The sequence below is a fragment of the Mesoplodon densirostris genome, chromosome X (genome assembly GCF_025265405.1).
Source record: "Mesoplodon densirostris isolate mMesDen1 chromosome X, mMesDen1 primary haplotype, whole genome shotgun sequence".
Lineage (NCBI taxonomy): Eukaryota > Metazoa > Chordata > Mammalia > Artiodactyla > Ziphiidae > Mesoplodon > Mesoplodon densirostris.
In genome coordinates, this window is record NC_082681.1 from 51,860,539 (window position 1) to 51,886,273 (window position 25,735).

At 38.9% G+C, this 25,735-nt stretch overlaps 1 protein-coding gene across 1 annotated transcript in view; it reads left to right on the forward strand.

Moving 5' to 3' along the window:
* SYTL4 (synaptotagmin like 4) overlaps positions 1-25,735 on the forward strand; it is a 71,160-nt gene that overhangs the window by 26,530 nt on the left and 18,895 nt on the right. Inside the window, exons 2-5 of the mRNA XM_060087169.1 lie at positions 2,423-2,605; positions 2,857-3,072; positions 3,213-3,322; positions 3,555-3,657. Of these exons, the coding sequence (XP_059943152.1) occupies positions 2,496-2,605; positions 2,857-3,072; positions 3,213-3,322; positions 3,555-3,657 (539 nt within the window). The 5' untranslated portion in view covers positions 2,423-2,495. The remainder of the gene's footprint in view (positions 1-2,422; positions 2,606-2,856; positions 3,073-3,212; positions 3,323-3,554; positions 3,658-25,735) is intronic.

Below are 25,735 nucleotides of genomic sequence, written 5' to 3' on the forward strand. Positions count from 1 at the left end.
TGATCCTCATTTCCTTTCTCATGCTCTGTCCATCCTGGGCTATTTGACTCTCATGACAACTAAATCTGTATTTTCAGATGCAGTCTCTCTTCCTGAGGTATAGTTTTATGCTTCCAATTACTTCCAGAACCTAATTAGCTGGATATCCAGTATGCAGCACAAACTCAATATGACTGAAATGAAACTTCTTGCCTTATTTCCACACCTGTTTCTTCTCTTACAGCCCTTATCACTGTCAGGACTGTTACTAGTCAGTTGTTTAACCTTGACATACACAGTAGGCATCTTTTTCTTTTTTTTTTTTTGTGGTACGCGGGCCTCTCACCACCGCGGCCTCTCCCGCCGCGGAGCACAGGCTCCGGACGCGCAGGCCCAGTGGCCACGGCTCACGGGCCCAGCCGCTCCACGGCACAGGGGATCCCCCTGGACCGGGGCACGAACCCGCGCCCCCCGCATCGTCAGGCGGACTCCCAACCACTGTACCACCAGGGAAGCCCCACAGTAGGCATCTTTGCCTTCACCTTCTTCGTCCTCTCCACTCAATCAGTCACTCCATTCTGTCAGTTCTACTTCTCAAACCTATTCTGTGTTCTTTTGTCTTCGTGTTCTGGTTTAGGCCTGCCCTGCAGCAGATTCAGCGAGTACGTGTACTCCAAACGTGTGTTCCAAACATTGTGATGGGACCTTTAACACACATTATTTAATTTTCTTGACAAGTTTGAGAGGTAGGTCATTTCGTAGATGAGAAACCAGAGGATGACAGAAATACAGTGACTTTGCATAATTGGTTAGAAGCATAGTTAAGTAAACCTAGGTTGTCTTTTTGTCTGGATTATTATAATAATCCCCCTGTCTCCTTTCAATTGTTTTCTTTTTTGAAATTTAAAAGTAAGACATGTTTGTAAAAAAAAATCAGAACTGTGTAAAGTAAAAAGTAAAAGTTGCCCCCTTGCAGTTCTGCTTCCCAAGAGAAACCAATAATAATGGGTTTTGTTCTAGACCTTTTTCTTTGCATATACAAATGTATAGATAAATACTTTACCAAAGGGATCATTCAAGTGCAGTCCTGAAATTACTTTTTTTCCCACTCAGGAACATATTTTCATACAGATCTGCCACATTTTTAAAATGGATACATAGTATGCCATCATTTGGAAGTATTGTTTTGTTTAATGATTTCTCTGTTAAAGAACTTGTTTTTGCTCTTACAAATAATATTGCAGTAACTTTCTTGTACGTATACCTTGCATACACATTTATGTGAATATTTCTATTAGGTAGGTTCTTAGATGTGGTATTGCTTGCCTAACGAGTATGCATATTTTACAATGTGTTACAAACTGTACTTCAATTTGTCTTTTGAATCAGTCTTCCATACTATAGCTGGAGCAATCTTTGTAAAACAAATTTGAGTATGTCATTTCCCAATATCAAAAACAAAGCAACAACAAAGATGCTCGATGGATTTCTGTTGTCTATGTCATCAGTTTTAAATTTCTTAATTTTTAAGAGTATTCAAGAGCTACATAATCTGGTTCCAACCTGTATTTCCTACCGTTCTCCCCAACCAACAAACATATAATATACTCTGTTCTATAAGGTAAAATCCACCTGCTCTGTAAAACCTTCCACATGTATAGTTCTCTCTCTTCCCTCTCTAGGCAAGACAGAACTAGTTACTCGCTTCTGTAAGTTCCCATAACAATTTATTATCCCTTTAATAGCACTTAGTACACTGTACTGTGTGTGTATCTGTCTCCCCCTACTACTCTGTGACCTTCATAAAGACAAGAACTGTGCCTTACTCATCTCTGTATCCCCAGCACTTTGCCCAATACCTGTGATTGGGTTCTCAACAAATGTGCATGAAATAGGTGAAGATATTCTTGAGGTAGTGTTAGCAATAAGGACTTTGGGAGATAGAATAGGTGACAGCAGTTCTGAAGTGTAGCAGAAAGCTGACTGCATCCTGGGAACATGGATGCTGGTCAGGAAAGGGGGAATGGGTTTCAACTGGCAGAGGTCCCTGTGTGGTTTTCTCCACTACAGAGACCAGCTGTCTGATTATTTGGCTTAATAGACTTGTTACTTGAGAACATTAAAAAAATTGAAAATTGGATGATTGAGGATACACTTTGGTGGAGGGGGAATTTGACTCAGCTGTTCTGTGCTCTTTCCAGACTTATGTTGAAAGACCCAACCCTTTGGCAGAGTCATGAATAAGTATTTCTTCTTGAAAAATCAAAGCCTCTTCATTTTCAGGGTAGGATTCACATGGGAGTAGGAATGGTAAATTGGTCACATAATTCTATGTTATCTCTAGCCTGGCTCAAGGAGGAGGTAGCCCACCGAAAGGCTCTAGGGCTGTGGGCCTCTTCTGGAGTAAATTACCTGTGTGAAATTAGTTCTTATCTTATTTCAGGCAACTCTGGGGTAGCTCTCCTGGACTGGTAGCTTTGAAGAAAGAAGAGTAGAAGGAAAAACTAGAATAAGTCATGTCGGAGATACTTGACCTCTCTTTTCTGTCTGAGGTGGAAAGGGATTTGATCCTCAGTGTTCTTCAACGAGATGAGGAGCTCCGAAAAGCAGACGAGAAAAGGATTAGGTAAGAGTCCCAGAAAAATCATGGGCTCCCAGGCCTTTAACCAATGATACCTGGACTTTTCCTTATACTTCTCATCTGACTTTCGGAGGAACTTGTGTATGAGGTTTACAACTCCTCAGTGGGTCAGGTTGGGTTCTGAGGTTGTTGCTTCCACAGAACCAAATAGTCTTACTGTCTCTACCCCTCAACCCCTCTCCATCCAGCCTATGCAGATTTCAAATCACTTGTGTTTCTCTTTTGGGTCTTGGCAGGCGATTGAAGAATGAGTTACTGGAGATAAAAAGGAAAGGGGCCAAAAGGGGCAGCCAACACTACAGTGATCGGACCTGTGCCCGGTGCCAGGAGAGCTTGGGCCGTTTGACTCCCAAGACCAACACTTGTCGGGGTTGTAATCACCTGGTGTGTCGGGACTGCCGTATCCAGGAAAGCAGTGGTACTTGGAGATGCAAGGTGTGCGCCAAGGAAATGTGAGTGTTAACTTATGGCTGAGTAGAGAGAAGAAATGGGGCCCCAGTTGTGGTTAGAATTTCTCCCCTCATCCTTTGTTGGTTGAATGTCAAGGGCCATTTTTTTAATCCATATGTCATTTTCTTTTATTCCTTTGCAGAGAGCTGAAGAAGGCAACTGGAGACTGGTTTTATGACCAGAAAGTGAATCGCTTTGCTTACCGCACTGGCAGTGAGATAATCAGGATGTCCCTGCGCCACAAACCTGCAGGTACCGGACCTGTCGGGAAATGGTTCCTTGAGGTGCTTGACCCTCTGCTGTGGGTGATAGACACTCTGCTGTGGAATCTTAGTGTATTCTTATTGGTGGTGTCTTCACTCCATGAGCTCAGCCTGTTTGTAGGGAACATGAAGATTGTGTTGCCATCCTTTCTGCAAGCGTGCTGTGTTTCCTTTCCCCCCCTCATCACCACCCCTCTGCCATGCTTTTGTTTGTCTTGAAGTGAATAAAAGAGAGACAGTGGGACAGTCCCTCCTTCATCAGTCACAGATGGGCAATATCTGGCCAGGAAGAAAGATAATTCAGGAGCAACAGAAGGAACCCAGGTAAGAGCCAAGCAATCATTTAAAGAACTGCCACACATTCCTTTAATTCTTTATTTTTTTTTTACTTCTATTTGTAAAATAATAGATTCTCATTGTAGGCAAATTTGGAAAGTACAGAAAAGAATAAAGAAGGAAGAAAAAAAAGACTTCCTAATCCTGCAACCCACATATAAACATTAACATTTTGGTATATTTACTTTGTGCTTTATAAGAACAATTTGAAGACAAATACAGATAACACATACTCATTATTAAACATTTAACCAGTATAGGAAACAATAAAGAAATCAACAAATCACCCAAATTCTTACTACCCCAGTATTCATGTTATGTGAAAATTATTTCAGATAACTTTTGTGCATATATGTAGATAGAGGGATGGGTGAATGGATAGACTGAAAAACCTTTATAATATTGGGTCATAATATATTAAATTAAAAGCTTTGTTTAATTTTACTTGAATTTGACAGAATAAAACACTGAAATAAAATACAGAAATTGCTAATCTTCAGAAGAATGTTTCTTTACCATAAAAGATATTAGTCATTAATATCCATTTAAGCTTAAGAAAAAATATGAAAACCATGGAGCAGTTAGTCATTTTTTGGTAGTCTTTTTGGTAACAGCCTTATCAAGCTATAATTCATACACCATATAATTCACCTATTAATAGTGTACAATGCAATGGTTTTTAGTATATACACAGAATGGTGCAACCATCACCTCAATTGATTTTAGAACTTTTTGTCACCTTAAAAAGAAACCCTGTACCCTTTAGCTATCAGTGACTCCCCAACCGCCATATCTTTCCCATCCCTAAACAGTCACTGATCTACTTTTAATTTCTATGTATTTGCCTATTTTGGACATTTTATTTAAATAGAATCATACAATATGTGGTCCTTCGTGACTGTATTGTCTCACTTAACATAATGTTTTCAGGGTTCATCCATGTTGAAGCATGTATCAGTACTTCATTTCTTTTTATTGCCAAATAATATTCCATTATATGTATATACCCCCATTTGTTTATCCATTCATCTGTTGATGGACATTTGGATTGTTTCCACTTTTTGGACTAATGCTATTATGAACATTTGTATTGAGTTTTTGTGTGGACATATGTTTTCATTTCTCTTAGAAAGATACCTAGGAGTGGAGTTTCTGGGTCAAATGATCATTTAGTCATTTTGTAAATCTACCTTTTTCAGTATTAAACATTACCAGTGGACTCTACTATGAAGAAGGAGGAGGAGATTAGCTTCCTTACACTTCCTCCTAACACTTTCCCCTACTCCCACTTTTTTTTTTTTTTTTTTTAATTTTGCGGTACGCGGGCTTCTCACTGTCGTGGCCTCTCCCGTTGCGGAGCACAGGCTCCGGACGCGCAGGCCCAGAAGCCATGGCTCACGGGCCCAGCCGCTCCGCGGCACGCGGGATCCTCCCAGACCGGGGCACGAACCCGTGTCCCCTGCATTGGCAGGCGGACTCCCAACCACTGCGCCACCAGGGAAGCCCCTCCCCTACTCCCACTTTTTATTAATCAAGTTATTTTTACTTTGTCAGGGCTTACAGTATTTACATTCTGTTATGCAGTCATAAACCATCTGCTTGTTTTATCTGTTTGTTTAGTTTTAGTTCATATTTAAAAGGATCTTATGCTTACAACCAGGCTTTGGCCCATGGTTCATCTATATTTCTGAATCCTTTACTTTGACTTATTTCTTGATTGTCAGGATTTTATCATTGAGAAGTTCCTTCAAGAAGAGGTTGTGGGTGCTATATTCATTTCACTCTTTCATGTTAAGAATGTCTGCCTAGTCCCTTTATGAATTTGAATGATGTCTTGGCTGGATATTATATTCTTGGGTTACACTTTCTTTCCCTTAGAATATTGTAGACATTACTCCATTGTCTTCTGCCACTGAATGTAACTGAAGAAGTCTTAGGCCAGCTAGCCTTTCGTTTTTCTCCCTTGTAGGTAACACACACTGTGTGTGTGTGTGTGTGTGTGGTGTGTGTGTGCGTGTGTGTGTCTGAATATGCCTGAAAATTTCCTTTTATTTTTCTTGAAGTTTAGTAACTTAACAAGGATAGATCTCACTGGTGATCATCCTGTTTCATTTTTCCCTAATACACAGTGTACCCTTGATGAATTCTTTCTTCATTGATGGAAAATTTTTTCTGCATTGTATCCTGTGAACTCTTTCTATTTCACTAGTTAAGTTCTCCACTTCAGGGACATTGGATTTCTTCATCTTCCATTTCTGTCCTTTTACTGTCAAATGCAAAAGAAAAAGAGAAAGGTGAAAGCAATTAATCATAATAACCCAACCCTTTCTTCTGTGCTATTACTTTGATTTTCACCCATTTTCTTTTTTCCATTTCCTCCCTTCTTCCCTCCCCCCTTCCTTTTTGCTGTATCTAATTTACTGATTTGAATGAATGATCTTGTTTAGGTTTTAATTTATTCTTTGCTCTCAGTTTTCCTTTTTCTCTAATTTTGTTGTTTCATCATCTTGTATTGAGCTCTTGTGCCTTATCAAATCTATATTCTTATTAAGTTCCTGTGTAAGTCTAAAGCACTCACAAAAAAGCTACTTATTTTCCTATGGTTATATTCTTCTTCACAATGAGTTCTTTGTTCATCATGCAAGTTCTTTCTATTTCTCCCCATCCCATGTCATATTTATGTATCTTCTGGACCACTTCTTTTCATTCTACTCATGTTTAACATGGGAGGTTCTCTCTGTAATTTTTGTTTGCTCTGATATAGTGTGTGAATTCTTCTTGACAGGCTTTTCATCTCAACTTGACACAATTTATCTCTTCTCCACACTCAATTATACTTTAGTTTAAGGATAGAAGTTACTTTCTACAAAAGACCTGTACTCCAAAAACTATAAGACGCTGATGAAAGAAATTAAAGACAACACAAACGTACTCTGTTCTTCAATTGGAAGAATCAATATTATTAAAATGACCATACTACCCAAGGCAATCTACAGATTCAATGCAGTCCCTATCAAATTACCAATGGTATTTTTCATAGAACTGGAACAAGAAATTTTAAAATGTGTATGGAAACACAAAAGACCCTGAGTAGCCAAAACAATCTTGAGAAAGAAGAATGGAACTGGAGGAATCAAGTGCCCTGACTTCAGACTATACTACACAGCTACAGTAATCAAAATAGTATGGTACCAGCACAAAAACAGACACATAGATCAATGGAACAGGATAGAAAGCCCAGAAACAAACCCACACACTTATGATCAATTAATCTATGACAAAAGAGGCAAGAATATACAACGGAGAAAAGACAGTCTCTTCAGTCAGTGGTGTGGGGAAAACTGGACAGTTACATGTAAAAGAGTGAAATTAGAACATTCTCTATCACCATATACAAAAATAAACTCAAAGTGGATTAAAGACCTAACTATAAGACAAGATACTATAAAACTCCTAGAGGAAAACGTAGGCAGGACACTCTGTGATATAAATCACAGCAATATTTTTTTTGGACCTGTGTCCTAGAGTAATGGAAACAAAAGCAAAAATAAACAGATGGGACCTACTTAAACTTGCAAGCTTTTGCACAGCAAAGGAAATCATAAACAAAATGAAAAGACAACCTACGAAATGGGAGAAAAAATTTGCAAATGATGTGACTGACAAGGGATTAATTTCCAAACTAAACAAACAGCTCATACAGCTCAATATCAAAAAACCAAACAACCCAAACAAAAAATGGGCAGAAGACTTTTAATAGACATTTCTCCAAAGAAGACATACAGATGGCCAACAGGCACATGAAAAAATGCTCAACATTGCTAATTACTAGAAAAAAACAAATCAAAATGATAATACAGTACCACCTCACACTGGTCAGAATGGCCATCATCAAAAAGTCTCTAAATGATAAATGCTGGAGAGGGTGTGGATCAAAGAGAACCCTCCTACACTGTTGGTGGGAATGTAAATTGGTGCAGCCACTATGCAAAATAGTATGGAGGTTCCTTAAGAAACTAAAGCTGGAGTTGCCATATGATCCAACAATCCCACTCCTGGGCATATATATGGAAAAGACAAAAACTCTAATTCGAAAAGATACATGCACCCCAAGGTTCATAACAGCACTATTCACAATAGCCAAGACATGGAAACAATTTAAGTGTCCATCAACAGATGAATGGACAAAGAAGATGTGGTACATATATACAATGGAATACTACTCAGCCATAAAAAGAAAGAAAGAATGCCATTTGGAGCAACATGGATGGACTTAGAGATTATCATACTAAGTGAAGTAAGTCAGACAAAGACAAATACCATATAATATCACATATATGTGGAATCTAGAATATGATACAAATAAACTTATTTACAAAACAGAAATCGACTCACAGACATAGAAAACAAATTTATGGTTACCAAAGGGGAAAGGGGTAGGGAGGGATAAACTGGGAATTTGGGATTAGCAGATATACACTACTATATATAAAACAGATAAACAACAAGGATCTACTGTATAGCACAGGGAACTATATTCAATATCTTGTAATAACCCATAATGGAAAAAAATCTGAAAAAGATATATATATATATATATATATATATATATATATATATACATATATATATATATATATACATATAACTGAATCACTTTGCTGTACACCTGAAACATTGTAAATCAACTATACTTCAATAAAAAATAAAATAAAATACAATACTTGGGAAAAAAGAAATTGCTTTCTATATACTTCTTTTCTGTAACCCGAGGGGAGGGGCAAAAGACAACTTGGGGATCCTGGGTTTCAGTTTCCTGAAATTCTCTTAAATATCTGGGCTCACTCAGTCCAGCTCTGGATGCATCCTCTAGTTCATACCAGTGACCCTGAGAGATGACATCCCCCAGCAGGCTTGTCTGCCTCGGTTGGGGTCTCCCAGTGATACCTGGGGCTGCAAATCTTGAGGATTTTTGTTTTCCTTGTCTTACCCCAGGACTGCCTGCTCACTTAATCTGTATATCTCCGCATTGGAAGTTTTGCTGAGCTAGATCTTTCTTCGTTTTCTTAGCCATGACTTTTTCAACTTTATGACTTGAGGCTTTATTCCTTTCCTCATTTGGCTGCTGCTGGTGAATTTTTGACTTTTTATTTGTGTTTTTTCCCCTAACTTTCTCTTGGCCAAAGAGAAATGATTTTATCATGTTTTATATGATTGATGAAAAGCAGTATAGAAATATATCAAATGAGTCCCCAGTAACCTCACTTCCTCTGCCCCAGACAGTTCTTGTTACCAGTCATTAATAATTTTGATATATGGACTACCAGACTGTCTAAATGTACAAATATGGCTTGGATATTTCAAATTTTCATTTCTTTTTACAAAAGGATCGTACTGTATACATGTTAAGTGAAAAAAATGAGACAGAATTTAAAAAACTCAAGAATACAGATAATATGGAAAATGGGCAAAAGATTTGAACATTTTACCAAAGACAATACACAGATGTCAAATAAACACATGAAAAGATGCTCAACATCATTAGTCATTAGGGAAATGCAAATTAAAATCATTATACGATGCTACTGTGTACCCACTAGAATGGCTCAAATTACAAAGACTGACTATACCAGTTTTTTTAATTTAAATTTTTTATTGAAGTATAGTCAATTTACAATCTTGTGCTAATTTCTGCTGTACAGCAAAGTGACTCAGTTATGCACATATATACATTCTTTTCAAATATTTTTTCCATTATGAATTATCCCAGGAGATTGGATATAGTTCGCTGTGCTATACAGTAGGACCTTGTTGTTATCCATTCTAAAAGTAATAGTTTGCATCTATTAACCCCAAACTCCCTGTCCATCACTCTTCCTCCTCCTATCCCCCTTGGCAACCACAAGTCTTCTCTATGTCTGTGAGTCTATTTCTGTTTTGTAGCTAGGTTCATTTGTACCATAGTTTAGATTCCACATATAAGTGATATCATATGGTATTTGTCTTTCTCTTTCCGACTTCACTTAGTAAGATAATCTCTAGTTGCATCTATGTTGCTGCAAATGGCATTATTTCATTCTTTTTTATGGCTGAGTAGTATTCCATTGTATGTGTGTACCATATCTTCTTTATCCATTCATCTGTCGATGGACATTTAGGTTGTTTCTATGTCTTGGTTACTGTGAATAGTGCTGCTTTGAACACAGGGTTGCGTGTATCATTTTGAATTATAGTTTTGTCCGGGTATATGCCCAGGAGTGGGATTGCTAGATCATATGGTAACTCCACTTGTAGTTTTCTGAGGAACCTCCATACTGTTTTGCATAGTGGCTGCACCAATTTACATTCCCACCAACAGTGTAGGAGGATTCCCTTTTCTCCACACCCTCTCCAGCATTTGTTACTTGTAGACTTTGATGATGGCCAGTGTGAGGTGGTACCTCATTATAGTTTTGATTTGCATTTCTCTAATTAGTGATGTTGAGCACCTTTTCATGTGCCTGTTGGCCATCTGCATGTCTTCTTTGGAGAAATGTCTCTTAAAGTCCTCTGCCCATTTTTCAATTGGGTGGTTTGTTTTTTTGTTGTTGACTTGTATGAGCTGTTTGTATATTTTGGAGATTAAGCCCTTGCTGGTTGCATCATTTGCAAATATTTTCTCCCATTCTGTAGGTTGTCTTTTTGTTTTGTTTATGGTTTCATTTGCTGTGCAAAAGCTTGTAAGTTTGATTAGGTCCCATTTGTTTATTTTTGTTTTTATGTCTATTGGCTTGGGAGACTGCCCTAAGAAAATATTACTACAGTTTATTTCTGAGAATGTTTTGCTTAGGTTCTCTTCTAGTTTTATGGTGTCATGTCTTATATTTAAGTCTTTAAGCCATTTTGAGTTTATTTTTGTGCATGGTGTGAAGATGTGTTCTAACTTCATTGATTTCTATGCAGCTGTCCAACTTTCCCAGCACTACTTGCTAAAGAGACTGTCTTTTTACTATTTTAGATTCTTGCCTCCTTTGTCAGAGATTGACTGTAGGTGTGTAGGTTTATTTCTTGGCTGTCTATTCTGTTCCATTGATCCATATGTCTCTTTTTGTACCAATACCACACTGTTTTGATTACTGTAGCTTTGTAGTATTTTCTGAAGTCTGCAAGAGTTATGCCACCTGCAGACAGGTGTTTTTTTTTCCCTCAGAATTACTTTGGCAGTTCTGGGTCTTTTATGGTTCCATGTAAATTTTTGGATTATTTGTTCTAGTTCTGTGAAAAATGTCATGGGTAATTTGATAGGAATCGCATTAAATCTGTAGATTGCTTTGCGTAGTATTGCCACTTCAAGAATATTAAATCTTCCAATCCAAGAGCATGGGGTGTCTTTCTGTTTTTTTGAATCTTCTTTAATTTCCTTTATTAATGTTTTATAGTTCTCAGCATATAAGTCTTTCATCTCCTTGGTCAGGTTTATTCGTAGGTATTTTTTTGGTGCAATTCTAGAAGGTATATATATTTTTTTACATTCTCTTTCTGATATTTCATTGTCAGTGTAAAGATGCAATCGATTCTGGGTGTCAATCTTGTATTCTGCTACTTTGCTGAACTCATTTATTAGATCTAATAGTTTTTGTGTGGAGTCCTTAGGGTTTTCTATGTATAGTATCATGTCATCTGCATATAGTGACAATTTTTCCTCTTCCTTTCCAATATGGATACCTTTTATTTCTTTTCCTTGTCTGTGGCTAGGACTTCCAATACTATGTTGAATAGAGGAGGTGAGAGTGGGCATACTTGTCTTGTTCCAGAGTTGAGCATGAAGGCTTTCAGCTTTTCACCATTGAGTATTACAATGCCTGTGGGCTTGTCATAAATGGCTTTTATTATGTTAAGATATGTTCCCTCTATACCCATTTTGGTAAGAGTTTTTATCATCAATGGATGTTGAATTTTGACTTTTTCTGCATCTACTGAGAGGATCATGTGGTTTTTGACTTTTCTTTTGTTTATGTGGTGTATTACATTGATTGTTTTGCGTATGTTGAACCATCCTTGTGAACTTGGGATGAATCTCACTGGTCATGGCATATGATCTTTTTTAATGTGTAGTTGGATTCGGTTTGCTAATATTTGGTTGAGAAGTTTTGCATCTATATTCATCAAAGGTATTGGCCTATAATTTTCTTTTTTTCATGGTATCTCTGTCTGGTTTTGGTATCAGGGTGATGGTGGCTTCACAGAATGTCTTTGGGAGTGATCCCTCCTCTTCAATCTTTTGGAAGAGTTTGAGAAGGATCAGTATAAGTTCTTCTTTGTGTGTTTGCTAGAATTCAATTGTGAAGCCATATGGTTCTGGACTTTTGTTTGTAGGGAGGATTTTTTTTAACATCTTTATTGGAGTATAATTGCTTTACAATGGTGTGTTAGTTTCTGCTTTATAACAAAGTGAATCAGCTATACATATACATATATCCCGATATCTCCTCCCTCTTGCGTCTCCCTCCCACCCTCCCTATCCCACCGCTCTAGGTGGTCACAAAGCACGGAGCTGATCTCCCTGTGCTATACAGCTGCTTGCCACGAGTTATTGGTTTTACATTTGGTAGTGTATATATGTCCATGCCACTCTATCACTTCATCCCAGCTTACCCTTCCCACTCCCCGTGTCCTCAAGTCCATTCTCCACATCTGCGTCTTTATTCCTGTCCTGCCCCTAGGTTCTTCAGAACCATTTTTTTTTTTTAGATTCCCTATATATGTGTTGGCATATGGTATTTGTTTTTCTCTTTCTGACTTACTTCACTCTGTATGACAGACTCTAGGTCCATCCACCTCACTACAAATAACTCAACTTCGTTTCTTTTTATGTCTGAGTAATATTCCATTGTACATATGTGCCACATTTTCTTTATCCATTCATCTGTCAATGGACAATTATGTTGCTTCCATGTCCTGGCTATTGTAAATAGAATTGCAATGAACATTGTGATACATGACTCTTTTTGAATTATGGTTTTCTCGAGGTATATGTCAAGTAGTGGGATTGCTGGATCATATGGTACTTCAATTTTTAGTTGTTTTTTTTTTTGCGGTATGCGGGCCTCTCACTGCTGTGGCCTCCCCTGTTGCAGAGCACAGGCTCTGGATGCGCAGGCCCAGCGGCCATGGCTCACAGGCCCAGCCGCTCAGCGGCATGTGGGATCCTCCTGGACTGGGCCACGAACCTGTGTCCCCCTGCATCGGCAGGCGGACTCTCAACTACTGTGCCACCAGGGAAGCCCCAATTTTTAGTTTTTTAAGGAACCTCCATACTGTTCTCCATAGTGGCTGTATCAATTTACATTCCTACCAGCAGTGCAAGAGAGTTCCCGTTTCTCCACACCCTCTCCAGCATTTATTGTTTGTAGATTGTTTGATGATGGCCATTCTGACGGGTGTGAGGTGATATCTCATTGTAGTTTTGATTTGCATTTCTCTAATGATTAGTGATGTTGAGCATTCTTTCATGTGGTATGTTGGCAATCTGTATATCTTCTTTGGAGAAATATCTATATAGGTTTTCTGCCCATTTTTGGATTGGCTTATTTGTTTTTTTGATATTGAGTTGCATGAGCTGCTTGTAAATTTTGGTGATTAATCCTTTGTCAGTTGGTTCATTTGCTAATATTTTCTCCCATTCTGAGGGTTGTCTTTTCATCTTATTTATGGTTTCCTTTACGGTGCAAAAGCTTTTAAGTTTCATTAGGTTCCATTTGTTTATTTTTGTTTTTCTCTAGGAGGTGGATCAAAAAGTATCTTACTGCGATTTATGTCATAGAGTGTTCTGCCTATGTTTTCGTCCAAGATATTTAAGAGTGTCTGGCCTTACATTTAGGTCTTTAATTGTTTTTTTTTTTTTTTTTTTTTTTTGCGATACGTGGACCTCTCACTGTTGTGGCCTCTCCCATTGCGGAGCACAGGCTCCAGATGCACAGGCTCAGTGGCCATGGCTCACAGGCCCAGCTTCTCCACGGCATGTGGGATCTTCCTGGACCAGGGCATGAACCTGTGTCCCCTGCATCGGCAGGTGGACTCTCAACCACCGTGCCACCAGGGAAGCCCGGTCTTTAATTGATTTTGAGTTTAGTTTTATGTATGGTGTTAGGGAGTGTTCTAATTTCATTCTTTTACTTGCAGCTGTCCAGTTTTCCCAGCACCACTTATTGAAGAGGCTGTCTTTTCTCCATTGTATATTCCTGCCTCCTTTATCAAAGATAAGGAGACCATATGTGCATGGGTTTATCTCTGGGCTTTCTATCCTGTTCCATTGATCTATATTTCGGCGTTTGTGCCAGTACCATACTGTCTTGATTACTGTAGTTTTGTAGTATAGTCTGAAGTCAAGGAGCCTGATTCCTCCAGCTCTGTTTTTCTTTCTCAAGATTGCTTTGGCTATTCGGGGTCTTTTGTGTTCCTGTACAGATTGTGAAAACACTTGTTCTAGTTCTGTGAAAAATGCCATTGGTAGTTTTTTAGGGATTGCATTGAATCTGTAGATTAGTTTGGGTAGTATACTCATTTTCACAATGTTGATTCTTCCAGTCCAAGAACATGGTATATCACCCCATCTGTTTGTGTCATCTTTAATTTCTTTCATCAGTGTCTTAATAATTTTCTGCATACAGATCTTTTGTCTCCTTAGGTAGGTTTATTCCAAGGCATTTTATTCTTTTTGTTGCAGTGGTAAATGGGAGTGTTTCCTTAATTTCTCTTTCAGATTATTTATCATTAGTGTATAGGAATGCAAGAGATTTCTGTGCATTAATTTTGTATCCTGCTACTTTACCAAATTCATTGATTAGCTCTAGTAGTTTTCTGGTAGCATCTTTAGGATTCTCTATGTATAGTATCATGTCATCTGCAAACAGTGACAGCTTTTCTTCTTCTTTTCTGATTTGGATTTCTTTTTGTTCTTTTTCTTCTCTGATTCCTGTGGCTAAAACTTCCAAAACTGTGTTGAATAATAGTGGTGAGAGTGGACAACCTTGTCTTGTTCCTCATCTGGGAGGAAATGGTTCCAGTTTTTCACCACTGAGAATGATGTTGGCTGTGGGTTTGTCATATGTAGCCTTTATTATATTCAGGTAAGTTCCCTCTATGCCACTTTCTGGAGGGTTTTTGTCATAAGTGGGTGTTGAATTTTGTTGAAAGCTTTTCCTGCATCTATTGAGATGATCATATGGTTTTTCTCCTTCAGTTTGTTAATGTGGTTTATCACATAGATTGATTTGTATATATTGAAGAATCCTTGCATTCCTGGAATAAACCCCACTTGATCATGGTGTATGATCCTTTTAATGTGCAGTTGGATTCTGTTGACTAGTATTTTGTTCAAGATTTTTGCTTCTATGTTCTTCAGTGATATTGGCCTGTAGTTTTCTTTCTTTGTGACATCTTTGTCTTGTTTTGGTATCAGGGTGATGGTGGCCTCGTAGAATGAGTTTGGGAGTGTTCCTCCGTCTGCTATATTTTGGAAGAGTTTGAGAAGGATAGGTTTTAGCTCTTCTCTAAACGTTTGATAGAATTTGCCTGTGAAGCTGTCTGGTCCTGGGCTTTTGTTTATTGGAAGATTTTTAATCAGTTTCAATTTCAGTGCCTATGATTGTCCTGTTTATATTTTCCATTTCTTCCTGGTTCAGTCTCGGCAGATTGTGCTTTTCTAAGACTGTGTCCATTTCTTCCAGGTTGTCCATTTTATTGCCATATAGTTGCTTGTAGTAATCTCTCATGATCCTTTGTATTTCTGCAGTGTCAGTTGTTATTTCTCCTTTTTCGTTTCTAATTCTGTGGATTTGAGTGTTCTCCCTTTTTTTCTTGATGAGTCTGGCTAATGGCCTAACTTTGGGTGTTTTTGTTTTTCTCTCTCTAATTGCTTTAGGTGTAAGGTTAGGTTGTTTATTTGAGATGTTTCTTGTTTCTTGAAATAGGATTGTATTGATATAAACTTCCCTCTTACAACTGCTTTTGCTGCATCACATAGGTTTAGGGTCGTCATGTTTTCATTGTCATTTGTTTCTAGGTATTATATGACTTCCTCTTTGATTTCTTAAGTGATGTCTTGGTTATTTAGTAGTGTATGGTTTAGCCTCCATGTGTTTGTATTTTTTACCGATTTTTTCCTGAAATTGATATCTAGTCTCATAGCGTTGTGGTCAGAAAAGATACTTGACATGATTTCAGTTTTCTTAAATTTACCAAGGCTTGATTTGTGACCCAAGATATGATCTATCCTGGAGAATGTTCCATGAGCACCTGAGAAGGAAGTGTATTCTGTCATTTTTGGATGTAATGTCCTATAAATATCAATTAAGTCCATCTTGTTTAGTGCATCATTTAAAGCTTGTACTTCCTTATCTATTTTCATTTTGGATGATCTGTCCATTGATGAAAGTGGGGTGTTAAAGTCCCCTACTATGATTGTGTTACTGTCGATTTCCCCTTTTATGGCTGTTAGCATTTGCTTTATGTATTGAGATGATCCTATGTTGGGTGCATAAATATGTACAATTTTTATATCTTATTCTTGGATTGATTCCTTGATCACTATGTAGTGTCTTTTTTGTCTCTTGTAATAGTCTTTATTTTAAAGTCTATTTTGTCTAATATGAGAATGGCTGCTCCAGCTTTAAATTTTTTTTTTTTTTCGGTATGTGGGCCTCTCAGTGTTGTGGCCTCTCCTGTTGCAGAGCACAGGCTCTGGATGTGCAGGCTCAGCAGCCATGTCTCACGGGCCCAGCCGCTCCGCAGCATGTGGGATCTTCCCGGACCGGGGCACGAACGTGTGTCCCCTGCATCGGCAGGTGGACTCTCAACCACTGCACCACCAGGGAAGCCCCCAAGCTTTAATTTGATTTTTATTTGTATGGAATATCTTTTTCCATCCCCTCACTTTCAGTCTGTATGCCTCCCTAGGTCTGAAGTGTGTCTTTTGTAGACAGAATGTATATGGGTCTTGTTTTTGTATCCATTCAGCCAGTTTATGTCTTTTGGTTGGAGCACTTAATCCATTTACATTTAAGGTAGTTATCGATATGTATGTTCCTATTACCATTTTCTTAATTATTTTGGGTTTTTTTATTGTAGGTCTTTTCCTTCTCTTGTGTTTCCTGCCTAAAGAAGTTCCTTTAGCATTTGTTGTAAGCCAATTTGGTGGTGCTGAATTCTCTTAGCTTTTGCTTGTCTCTAAAGGTTTTAATTTCTCCATTGAATCTGAATGAGATCCTTGCTGGGTAGAGTAATGTTGGTTGTAGGTTTTTGTCTTTCATCACTTTAAATATGTCCTGCCACTCTCTTCTGGCTTGCAGATTTTCTGGTGAAAGATCAGCTGTTAATCTTATGGGGATTCCCTTGTATGTTATTTGTTCTTTTTCCCTTGCTGCTTTTAATATTTTTTCTTTGTATTTAATTTTTGATAGTTTGATTAATGTGTCTTGGCGTGTTTCTTGGAATTTTCCTGTATGGGACTCTCTGTGCTTCCTGGACTTGATTGACTATTTCCTTTCCCATATTAGGGAAGTTTTCAACAATAATCTCTTCAGATATTTTCCCAGTCCCTTCTTTTTCTCTTCTTCTTCTGGGACCCCTATAATTCGAATGTTGGTACGTTTAATGTTGTCCCAGAGGTCTCTGAGTGTGTCCTCAATTCTTTTCATTCTTTTTTCTTTATTCTGCTCTGCAGTAGTTATTTCCACTATTTTATCTTCCAGGTCACTTATCCATTCTTCTACCTCAGTTATTCTGCTATTGATTCCTTCTGGAGAATTTTAAATTTCATTTATTGTGTTGTTCATCATTGTTTGTTTGGTCTTTAATTCTTGTAAGTCTTTGGTCTGGTGGGTTTTTACCTTGCTCCTTCATCTGCTGTGTGTTTCTCTGTCTTCTCATTTTGCTTAACTTACTGTGTTTGGGGTCTCCTTTTCACAGGCTGCAGGTTCGTAGTTCCTGTTGCTTTTGGTGTCTGCCCCCAGTGAGTTAGGTTGGTTCAGTGGGGTGTATAGAGTTCCTGGTGGAGGGGAGTGGTGCCTGTGTTCTGGTGGATGAGACTGGATCTTGTCTTTCTGGTACACAGGAGCACATCCGGTTGTGTGTTTTTGCGTGTCTTTGACCTTATAATGATTTTAGGCAGCCTCTCTGCTAATGTGTGGGGTTGTGCTCCTGTCTTGCTAGTTGTTTGGCATAGGCTGTCCAGCACTGTAGCTTGCTGGTCGTTGAGTGGAGCTGTGTCTTAGCATTGAGGTGGAGGCCTCTGGGAGAGCTTTTGCCATTTGATATTACATGGAGCCGGGAGGTCTTTGGTGGACCAGTGTCCTGAACTCGGCTCTCCCACTTCAGAGGCACAGGCCCGACACCTGGCTGGAGCACCAAGACCGTGTCAGCCACACAGCTCAGAAGAAAAGGGAGAAAAAAGATAGATAGAAAGAAAAAATAATAATAAGATAAAATAAAGTTATTAAAATAAAAAAATTATGAAAAACTAAAAAGTAGTAAAAAAAAGAAGAAAGAAAGAAAGAAGAGAGCAACCAAACCAAAAAACAAATCCACCAATGATAAGAACCACTAAAAACTATACTAAAAAAACCAAAAGAAATGGACAGACCCCTGGGACAAATGTTAAAAGCAAAGCTATACAGACAAAATCACACAAGGAAGCATACACATGCACACTCACAAAAAGAGAAAAAGGAGCAATGAGTATTTATGTATATATATATAAAAAGAGGAAGAGAGCAATCAAATCAATAAACAAATCTACCAGTGATAATAAACTCTAAATACTAAACTACGATCAACATAAAACCAGAAACAAGTTAGATGCAGAAAGCAAACCCCAAGTCTACAGTTGCTCCCAAAGTCCACCACCTCAATTTTGGGATGATTCATTGTCTATTCAGGTATTCCAGAGTTGCAGGGTACATCAAGTTGATTGTGGAGATTTAATCTGCTGCTCCTGAGGCTGCTGGGAGAAATTTCCCTTTCTCTTCTTTGTTTGCACAGCTCCTGGGGTTCAGCTTTGGATTTGGCCCCACCTCTGCATGTAGGTCACCTGAGCCCATCTGCTGTTCACTCAGACAGGACGGGGTTAAAGGAGCAGCTGATTAGGGGGCTCTGGCTCACTCAGGCTGCGGTTAGGGAGGGGTACAGAATGTGGGGCAAGCCTGCGGCAGCAGAGGCCAACATGAGGTTGCAACAGCCTGAGGCATGCCGTGTGTTCTCTGTAGGGAGTTTTTTAAAATTACAGATTCTATTTCACTTATAGTGATCAGTCTGGTGGGCTTTATGTTTCTAGAAGGTTGTCTGTTTCTTCTTGGTTGTCAAAAAATTGTTCATATTATTCTCTTATGGGTTTTTTTGTAGTTCTGCAGTATCGGTTGAGATTTCTCCTTTTTCACTTGTGATTTTGTTTATTTGGGTTCTCTCTCTTTTCTTCTTAGTGAGCCTGGCCAGAGGTTTGTCAATTTTGTTTACCCTTTCAAAGAACCAGCTCTTGGTTTTATTTACTTTTTCTATTGTCTTTTAAAATCCGTATGTTGTTTATTTCCTTCCTGATCTTTATTACTTCCTTCCTTCTGCTAACTTCAGGTTTTGTTTGTTCTTTTTTTCTAATTCCTTTAGGTGGTATGTTAGGTTGTTTATCTGAGATTTTTCCTGATTTTTTAGGAAGACCTGTATTGCTATGAACTTCCCTCTAAGAACTGCTATTGATGCATCCCATAGATTTTGTATGGTTGTGTTTTCATTTGTTGTTTTCTCAAAGTATTTTTTAATTTCCGTTTTGATTTCCTCATTGACCCATTGGTTTTTTAGTAGCATGTTGTTTAGTCTGCGTGCAATCATTTTTCTGTCATTTCTTTTCCTGTGGTTTATTTCTAGTTTCATGCCATTGTGGTCAGAGAAGATTCTTGAAATAATTTCTGTACTCTTAAATTTGTTGAGGTTAGTTTTGTGCCCTAATATGTGGTCAATCCTAGACAATGTTCCATGCGCAGTTGAAAAGAAAGTGTATTCTGTTTTTTTTTTTTAGATGTAATATCCTGAAAATATCAATTAAGTCTAACTGTTCTATTGTATCATTTAGGATCTCTCTTGCCTTACTGATTTTTTGGCTAGAAGATCTGCCCATTGATGTGAGTGTAGTGTTAGTTTCCTACTATTATTATATTCCCATCAGTTTCTCCCTTAATGTCTGTTAGTGTTTGTTTTATGTGTTTCGGTTCTCCTATATTAGGTGCATATATGTTGATAAGTGTAAAATTATCTTCTTGTATTGATCCTTTTACCATTATATAGTGTCCTTTATCTTTCTTTATGGCCTTTGTTTTAAAGTCTATTTTGTCTGATATGAGTATTGCAACTCCTGCTTTCTTGTCATTTCCATTTACATGAAATAAGTTTTTCCATCCCCTCACTTTCAGTCTGTGTGTGTCCTTTGCCCTAAGGTGGGTCTCTTGTAGGCAGCATATTGTAGGCTCTTGTTTTTTGGTATCCAGGCTGCCACTCTATGTCTTTTGATTGGAGCATTCAGTCCATTGACATTTTAGGTAATTACTGATACGTATGTATTTATTGCCATTTTAAACCTTGTTTTCCAGTTGATTCTATGTTTCTTCTTTGTTCCTTTGTTTTTCTTTTTGTGGCTTGATAATTTCCTTTTATTTTATGCTTGTGTTCTCTTTTTGTTTTTTGTGAATCTGTTGTATATTTTTGATTTGTGGTTGCCCTGTTTTTCAAGTATGTTAACCTCTACCTATATCTGCTTTCTTTTGACTGATAGACATATAGGCTCAAACACATTCTAAGAAAAAAGAATCTACATTTTCTTACTCTCCTTCCCCACATTTTATGATTTTGATGTCCTCTTTTACATCTTCGTGTTTATCCTTTTGCTGTTCCTTGTGTTTATCATCACTTTCACAAATAGTTTTTTTTTCTCTTTTTGATCTGTATACTAGCTAATTTAAGTGATTTACTTTCCAATTGTGATTTCCCCCTTCCTTTCTTTTCAATTTAGAGAAGACCTTTCAATATTTCTTTTAGGATAGCTTTAGTATTCTTTTAGTTTTTGCTTGTCTGAGAAATTCTTTATTTCTTCTCCCATTCTAAATGATAATCTTGCTGGGTAGAGCATTCTAGGTTGCAGATTTTTCTCTTTTAAGACTTTGAATATATTTTGCCATTCCCTCCTGTCCTGCAGCATTTCTGTAGAGAAATCAGCTGATAGCCTTATGGGGGTTCTCTTATAATTAACTCCATTTTTCTCCTGCTGCCTTTAGAATCCTCTCTTTAACTTTTTCCATTTTATTATAATATGTCTTAGCATAGGTCTGTTTGGGATCATCTTGTTTGGGACCATCTGTACTTCTTGTATCTGGATATCTGTTTAGTTCTTCAGTTTGGGAAGTTTTCAGCCATAATTTCTTCAAATACATTTCCTTTCTTTTTTCATTTAAATTTATTTATTTTTCGCTGCATTGGGTCTCTGTTGCTGTACACGGGCTTTCTCTAGTTGCAGCGAGTGGGGCTACTCTTCATTGCGGTGCGTGGGATTCTCATTGCGGTGGCTTCTCTTGTGGAGCATGGGCTCTAGGTGTGTGGGCTTCAGTAGTTGTGGCGTGCAGGCTCAGTAGTTGTGGTGCATGGGCTTAGTTGCTCCACGGCATGTGGGATCTTCCCAGACCAGGGCTCGAACCTGTGTCCCCTGCATTGGCAGGCGGATTCTTAACCACTGTGCCACCAGGGAAGTCCCCTTCAAATACATTTTCAATCCCCTTTTCTCTTCCTTCTCCTTCTGGAATCCCCATTATTCATAGATTGGCATGCTTTATATTATCCCATAGGTCTCTTATATTGCTTTCACTTTTTTTCTTTTTCATTTGGCTTTCTGCCTGCTCTTTTGATTGGGTAATTTCCATTATTCTATCTTCCAGATTACTTATTCTTCCTTCTGCATTATTCATTCTGCTGTTCATTGCCTTTAGCTCAGCTTTTGTCTTGGCAAATGAATTTTCTAATTTTTCTTGGTTCCTTCTTATAGTTTCTCATTCCTTTTTATAGTAATTTGCATTTCTGTCAATAGCCTTTCTTAATTCCTTTAGTATTTTCATTATCTCCTATTTGAAATCCATGTCTTTTAAACTGAAGTGGTCTCTTTCATTGTTTGTTCTTTCAGGACAATTTTCTTGGTCTTTTAACTGGGAGTGTTTCCTCTCCTTCTTCATTTTGCTTGTATTTCTCTTACCCTGTGAGTTTAGGAGAAACGGTTACCTACTGTAGTCTTGGAGGGCTACTTATATGCAGGAGTGTTCCTGCGTAGGTCGTTTGGGTTTAATATTCTTTTGGCGTGAGGGCTGATTTTGGTTTGGTTGCTTGCCATCTCTTTCCTCAGCATGTGTTGGCTGTGCATGCTCCAGGGGAGACGACAGGGGTGGGGTGGCAGAGGTTGGTGACTGGTCACAGGACTCTTGGCAGTGGCAGGTCTTGCGCACTCCCAGGGAAGTGAGGGCAGTGGCTGGCGCCTGGTCACGGGACCCATGGTGGCAGTGGGCTGCACACCTTCCTGGGGAGGCAGGGCCAGTGGTTGGCACTCAATCTTGGGACCCTTGATGGTGGCAGCAGTCTATGCCCATCTCTGGGGTTGGAGATGGCAGTGGTGGCTCACGCCCACCCCTGGAGCTTGTGTAGGCAGTGCCTTGCTGCTTGAGAGTGTGTGCTCAGAGAAAGAAGCTTCTATGGTGAGCTCACCCCTCTCCTAGCACACCCCCCAACAATGGCACCTTGCCTCTCCGGTGGGCCCATGCTTATTCCTGTATTCCCTTGATTGTGGCCCACCACATCTTAGCCCCCTGAGGCTGTCTCCTTGCAGCCAACCCCAGTCCTCTCCCTGGATATGACCTCGGAAGCCCAAAGCTCAGCACCCAGCCCCCACCTTCCCCAGCGGCTGAGCGTCTCAGGCTGGGGAGTGCCAGATGGTGGCACTGACCTTCTTTGCAGGTCTCTCTCCACTTTGCCCTCCATAAACCAGTTGTTACACTCTCCTCCAAGGCTCCGAAGCTCCCCATCTGTCCTGGCTTGATCTCCCCACCAGTGAGAGGACTTAGCAGTGTGTGGAAACCTTTCCTCTTTTGCAGGTCCTTCCCAGGGGCACAGGTCCCACCCCTATTCCTTTCTTTCTTTTTTGTCTTTTGTCCTACCCCATTACGTGGAGATTTTCTTGCCCTTTTGGAAGTCTGGGGTGTTCTGCCAGCGTTCAGTAGATGTTCTGTGAGAATCGTTCCACAGGTAGATGTATTTTTGATGTATTTGTGGGAGGAGGTGAGCTCCACTTCCTACTCCTCCGCCATCTTGATCTGATCCCCTGACCATACCAATTTTTGATGAGGATATAGAGCAACTAGAATTCTCATACAGTGCTGGTAGGAATGTACAATGGTGCAGCCACTTTGAAAAACAGTTTAGTAGTGTCTTAAGTTAAATGTGCACCTATCTGTGAGTCAGCCTTTAAATTTCTATGTATTTACTCAAGAGAAGCAAAAGAATATGTCCTAGAAGATATACAGATTGCCAACAAACACATGTAAGAATGCTCAACATCATTAATCATTAGAGAAATGCAAATCAAAACTACAACGAGATATCACCTCACACCAGTCAGAATGGCCATCATCAAAAAGTCTACAAACAATAAATGCTGGAGAGGGTGTGGAGGAAAGGGAACCCTCCTGCACTGTTGGTGGGAATGTAAATTGATACAACCACTATGGAGAACAGTATGGAGGTCCCTTAAAAAACTAAAAGTAGAGCTACCATATGACCCAGTAATGCCACTTCTGGGCATATACCCTGAGAAAACCATAATTCAAAAAGAGTCATGTACCACAATGTTCATTGCAGCTCTATTTACAATAGCCAGGACATGGAAGCAACCTAACTGTCCATCGACAGATGAATAGATAAAGAAGATGTGGCACATATATACAATGGAATATTACTCAGCCATAAAAAGAAACAAAATTGAGTTATTTGTAGTGAGGTGGATGGGTCTAGAGTCTGTCATACAGAGTGAAGTAAGTCAGAAAGAGAAAAACAAATACCGTATGCTAACACATATATATGGAATCTAAAAAAAAAGGTTTTGAAGAACCTAGGGGCAGGAGAGGAATAAAGACACAGATGTAGAGAATGGACTTGAGGACACGGGGAGGGGGAAGGGTAAGCTGTGAGAAAGTGAGAGAGTGGCATGGACATATATATACTACCAAATGTAAAACCAGTGGGAAGCAGCCACTTAGCACAGGGAGATCAGCTCGGTGCTTTGTGACCACCTAGAGGGGTGGGATAGGGAGGGTGGGAGGGAGACACAAGAGGGAGGGTATATGGGGATATATGTATATGTATAGCTGATTCACTTTTTTATAAAGCAGAAACTCACACACCATTGTAAAGCAATTATACTCCAATAAAGGTGTTAAAAAATGTATTAGAAAAAAATAAAAGAATATGTCCATACAAGGACTTGTACGTGAATGTTCATAGTGGCTTTATTTGTGATCACCAAAACCTAGAGACAACTCCAGTGTCTATCAACAGGTGAAGGGATAAACTGTGCTTTGTTTATACAGTGGAATACTACTCAGCAGTGGAAAGGAATGGACCACTGATACATGCAACAACATGGTTGAACCTCAAAATAATCACGCTGAGTGAAAGAAGCCAAACAAAAAAGAGGACATACTGTATGATTCCGTTTATGTAAAATTCTAGAAAAAGCAAGCTAAATTTCAGTGACAGCAGATCAGCACTTACTTGGAGTTGGGGTGAGGAGGGAGAGATGGATTATGAAGGGGCACAAGGAAACTTTGGGGAGTGATAGACATGTTCGATAGCTTAATTGTGGTGATGGTTTCACCAATGTATACATATGTCAAAACTCATCAAACTGCACACTTAAACATGTGCAGTTTATTTATGTCAGTTATAACTCAAGGTGCAAATGGGAAAAAATGACAGAAAAATATAACATTGACATCTTTCCATGTCAGCACCAAGGGACTGCCTCATTCTTTTTGCTCTCTGTATGGTGTTTCATTGTATGTATGTACTGTGATTTTATCCACACAGCCTTGGGTGGGTGACTCATCTGTTTTAGGTAATGAGGCCCCCCTTTTTCCTTTGCGGATAAGGATGGCTTTTGTTTCCTGAACCTGATTAACACATCTGGCATCACTGGTCAGAATGTAATTTCTGAAGCCCATTGCTTCTGGCTGTCTATGACCTCTTGTCTCATTGGGCTCAGAAGACTCTTATTTATCCTAAACATGGAAACAGATTAAGTGGCCATAAGTGATCTTTTCCATAAAATTATGGAGCCTCAGAGATAATCTAATTCAACCCCCTTATTTTTACAGAAAAGAAAGCAGGATAAGTGATTTACCTGAGATCATACAGATAGTTAGAGCCCAGGACTCCCGTCTCTTAGTCTATTTTTCTACTGCACAGATGTCAAATAATTGCTTTTTTGCCCTACGGTGGTTTGTATCAGCTTTGGATCAGTACGTATTAATCTTTAGGAAAACATACAAGCAGAAACACTCTCCGTGGGCCATTATTAAACTACCTCTCTAGAGGAATGGTTCTGCTTTAGGTTCTTTATTCTTTGCAGCAAATGGGGAAAAAGAATGGTTCTAAAGTAAAAATGAAATCAAACTCCCTGCTGTGTCTTCACCTATAAAGCTAATGTATCTCTCAAGAAATGACCGCTGTTTCACCTCCGGCATGCCTTAGGATTTCCACCCCAGCTGTCTGTTTTCATAAAGCTATCTCAAACATCATGTTATGTTAACTTGGAAAGTTTAGTCTCTACTGCCTAAGACGTTATACATTTTGGTTACTTCATTCTTTGCTCATTTGTTATTAGTTCCTTCATTTGTTTGATAAATGTCTATGAATGCCTACTATTTTCCAGGCACTGTTTTAGGCAGTGGGATACACTGGTGAAGACAACAAAGTCCCTTGCTTGAGGAGCTTAGATTTGGGAGTGGGGGGGCAC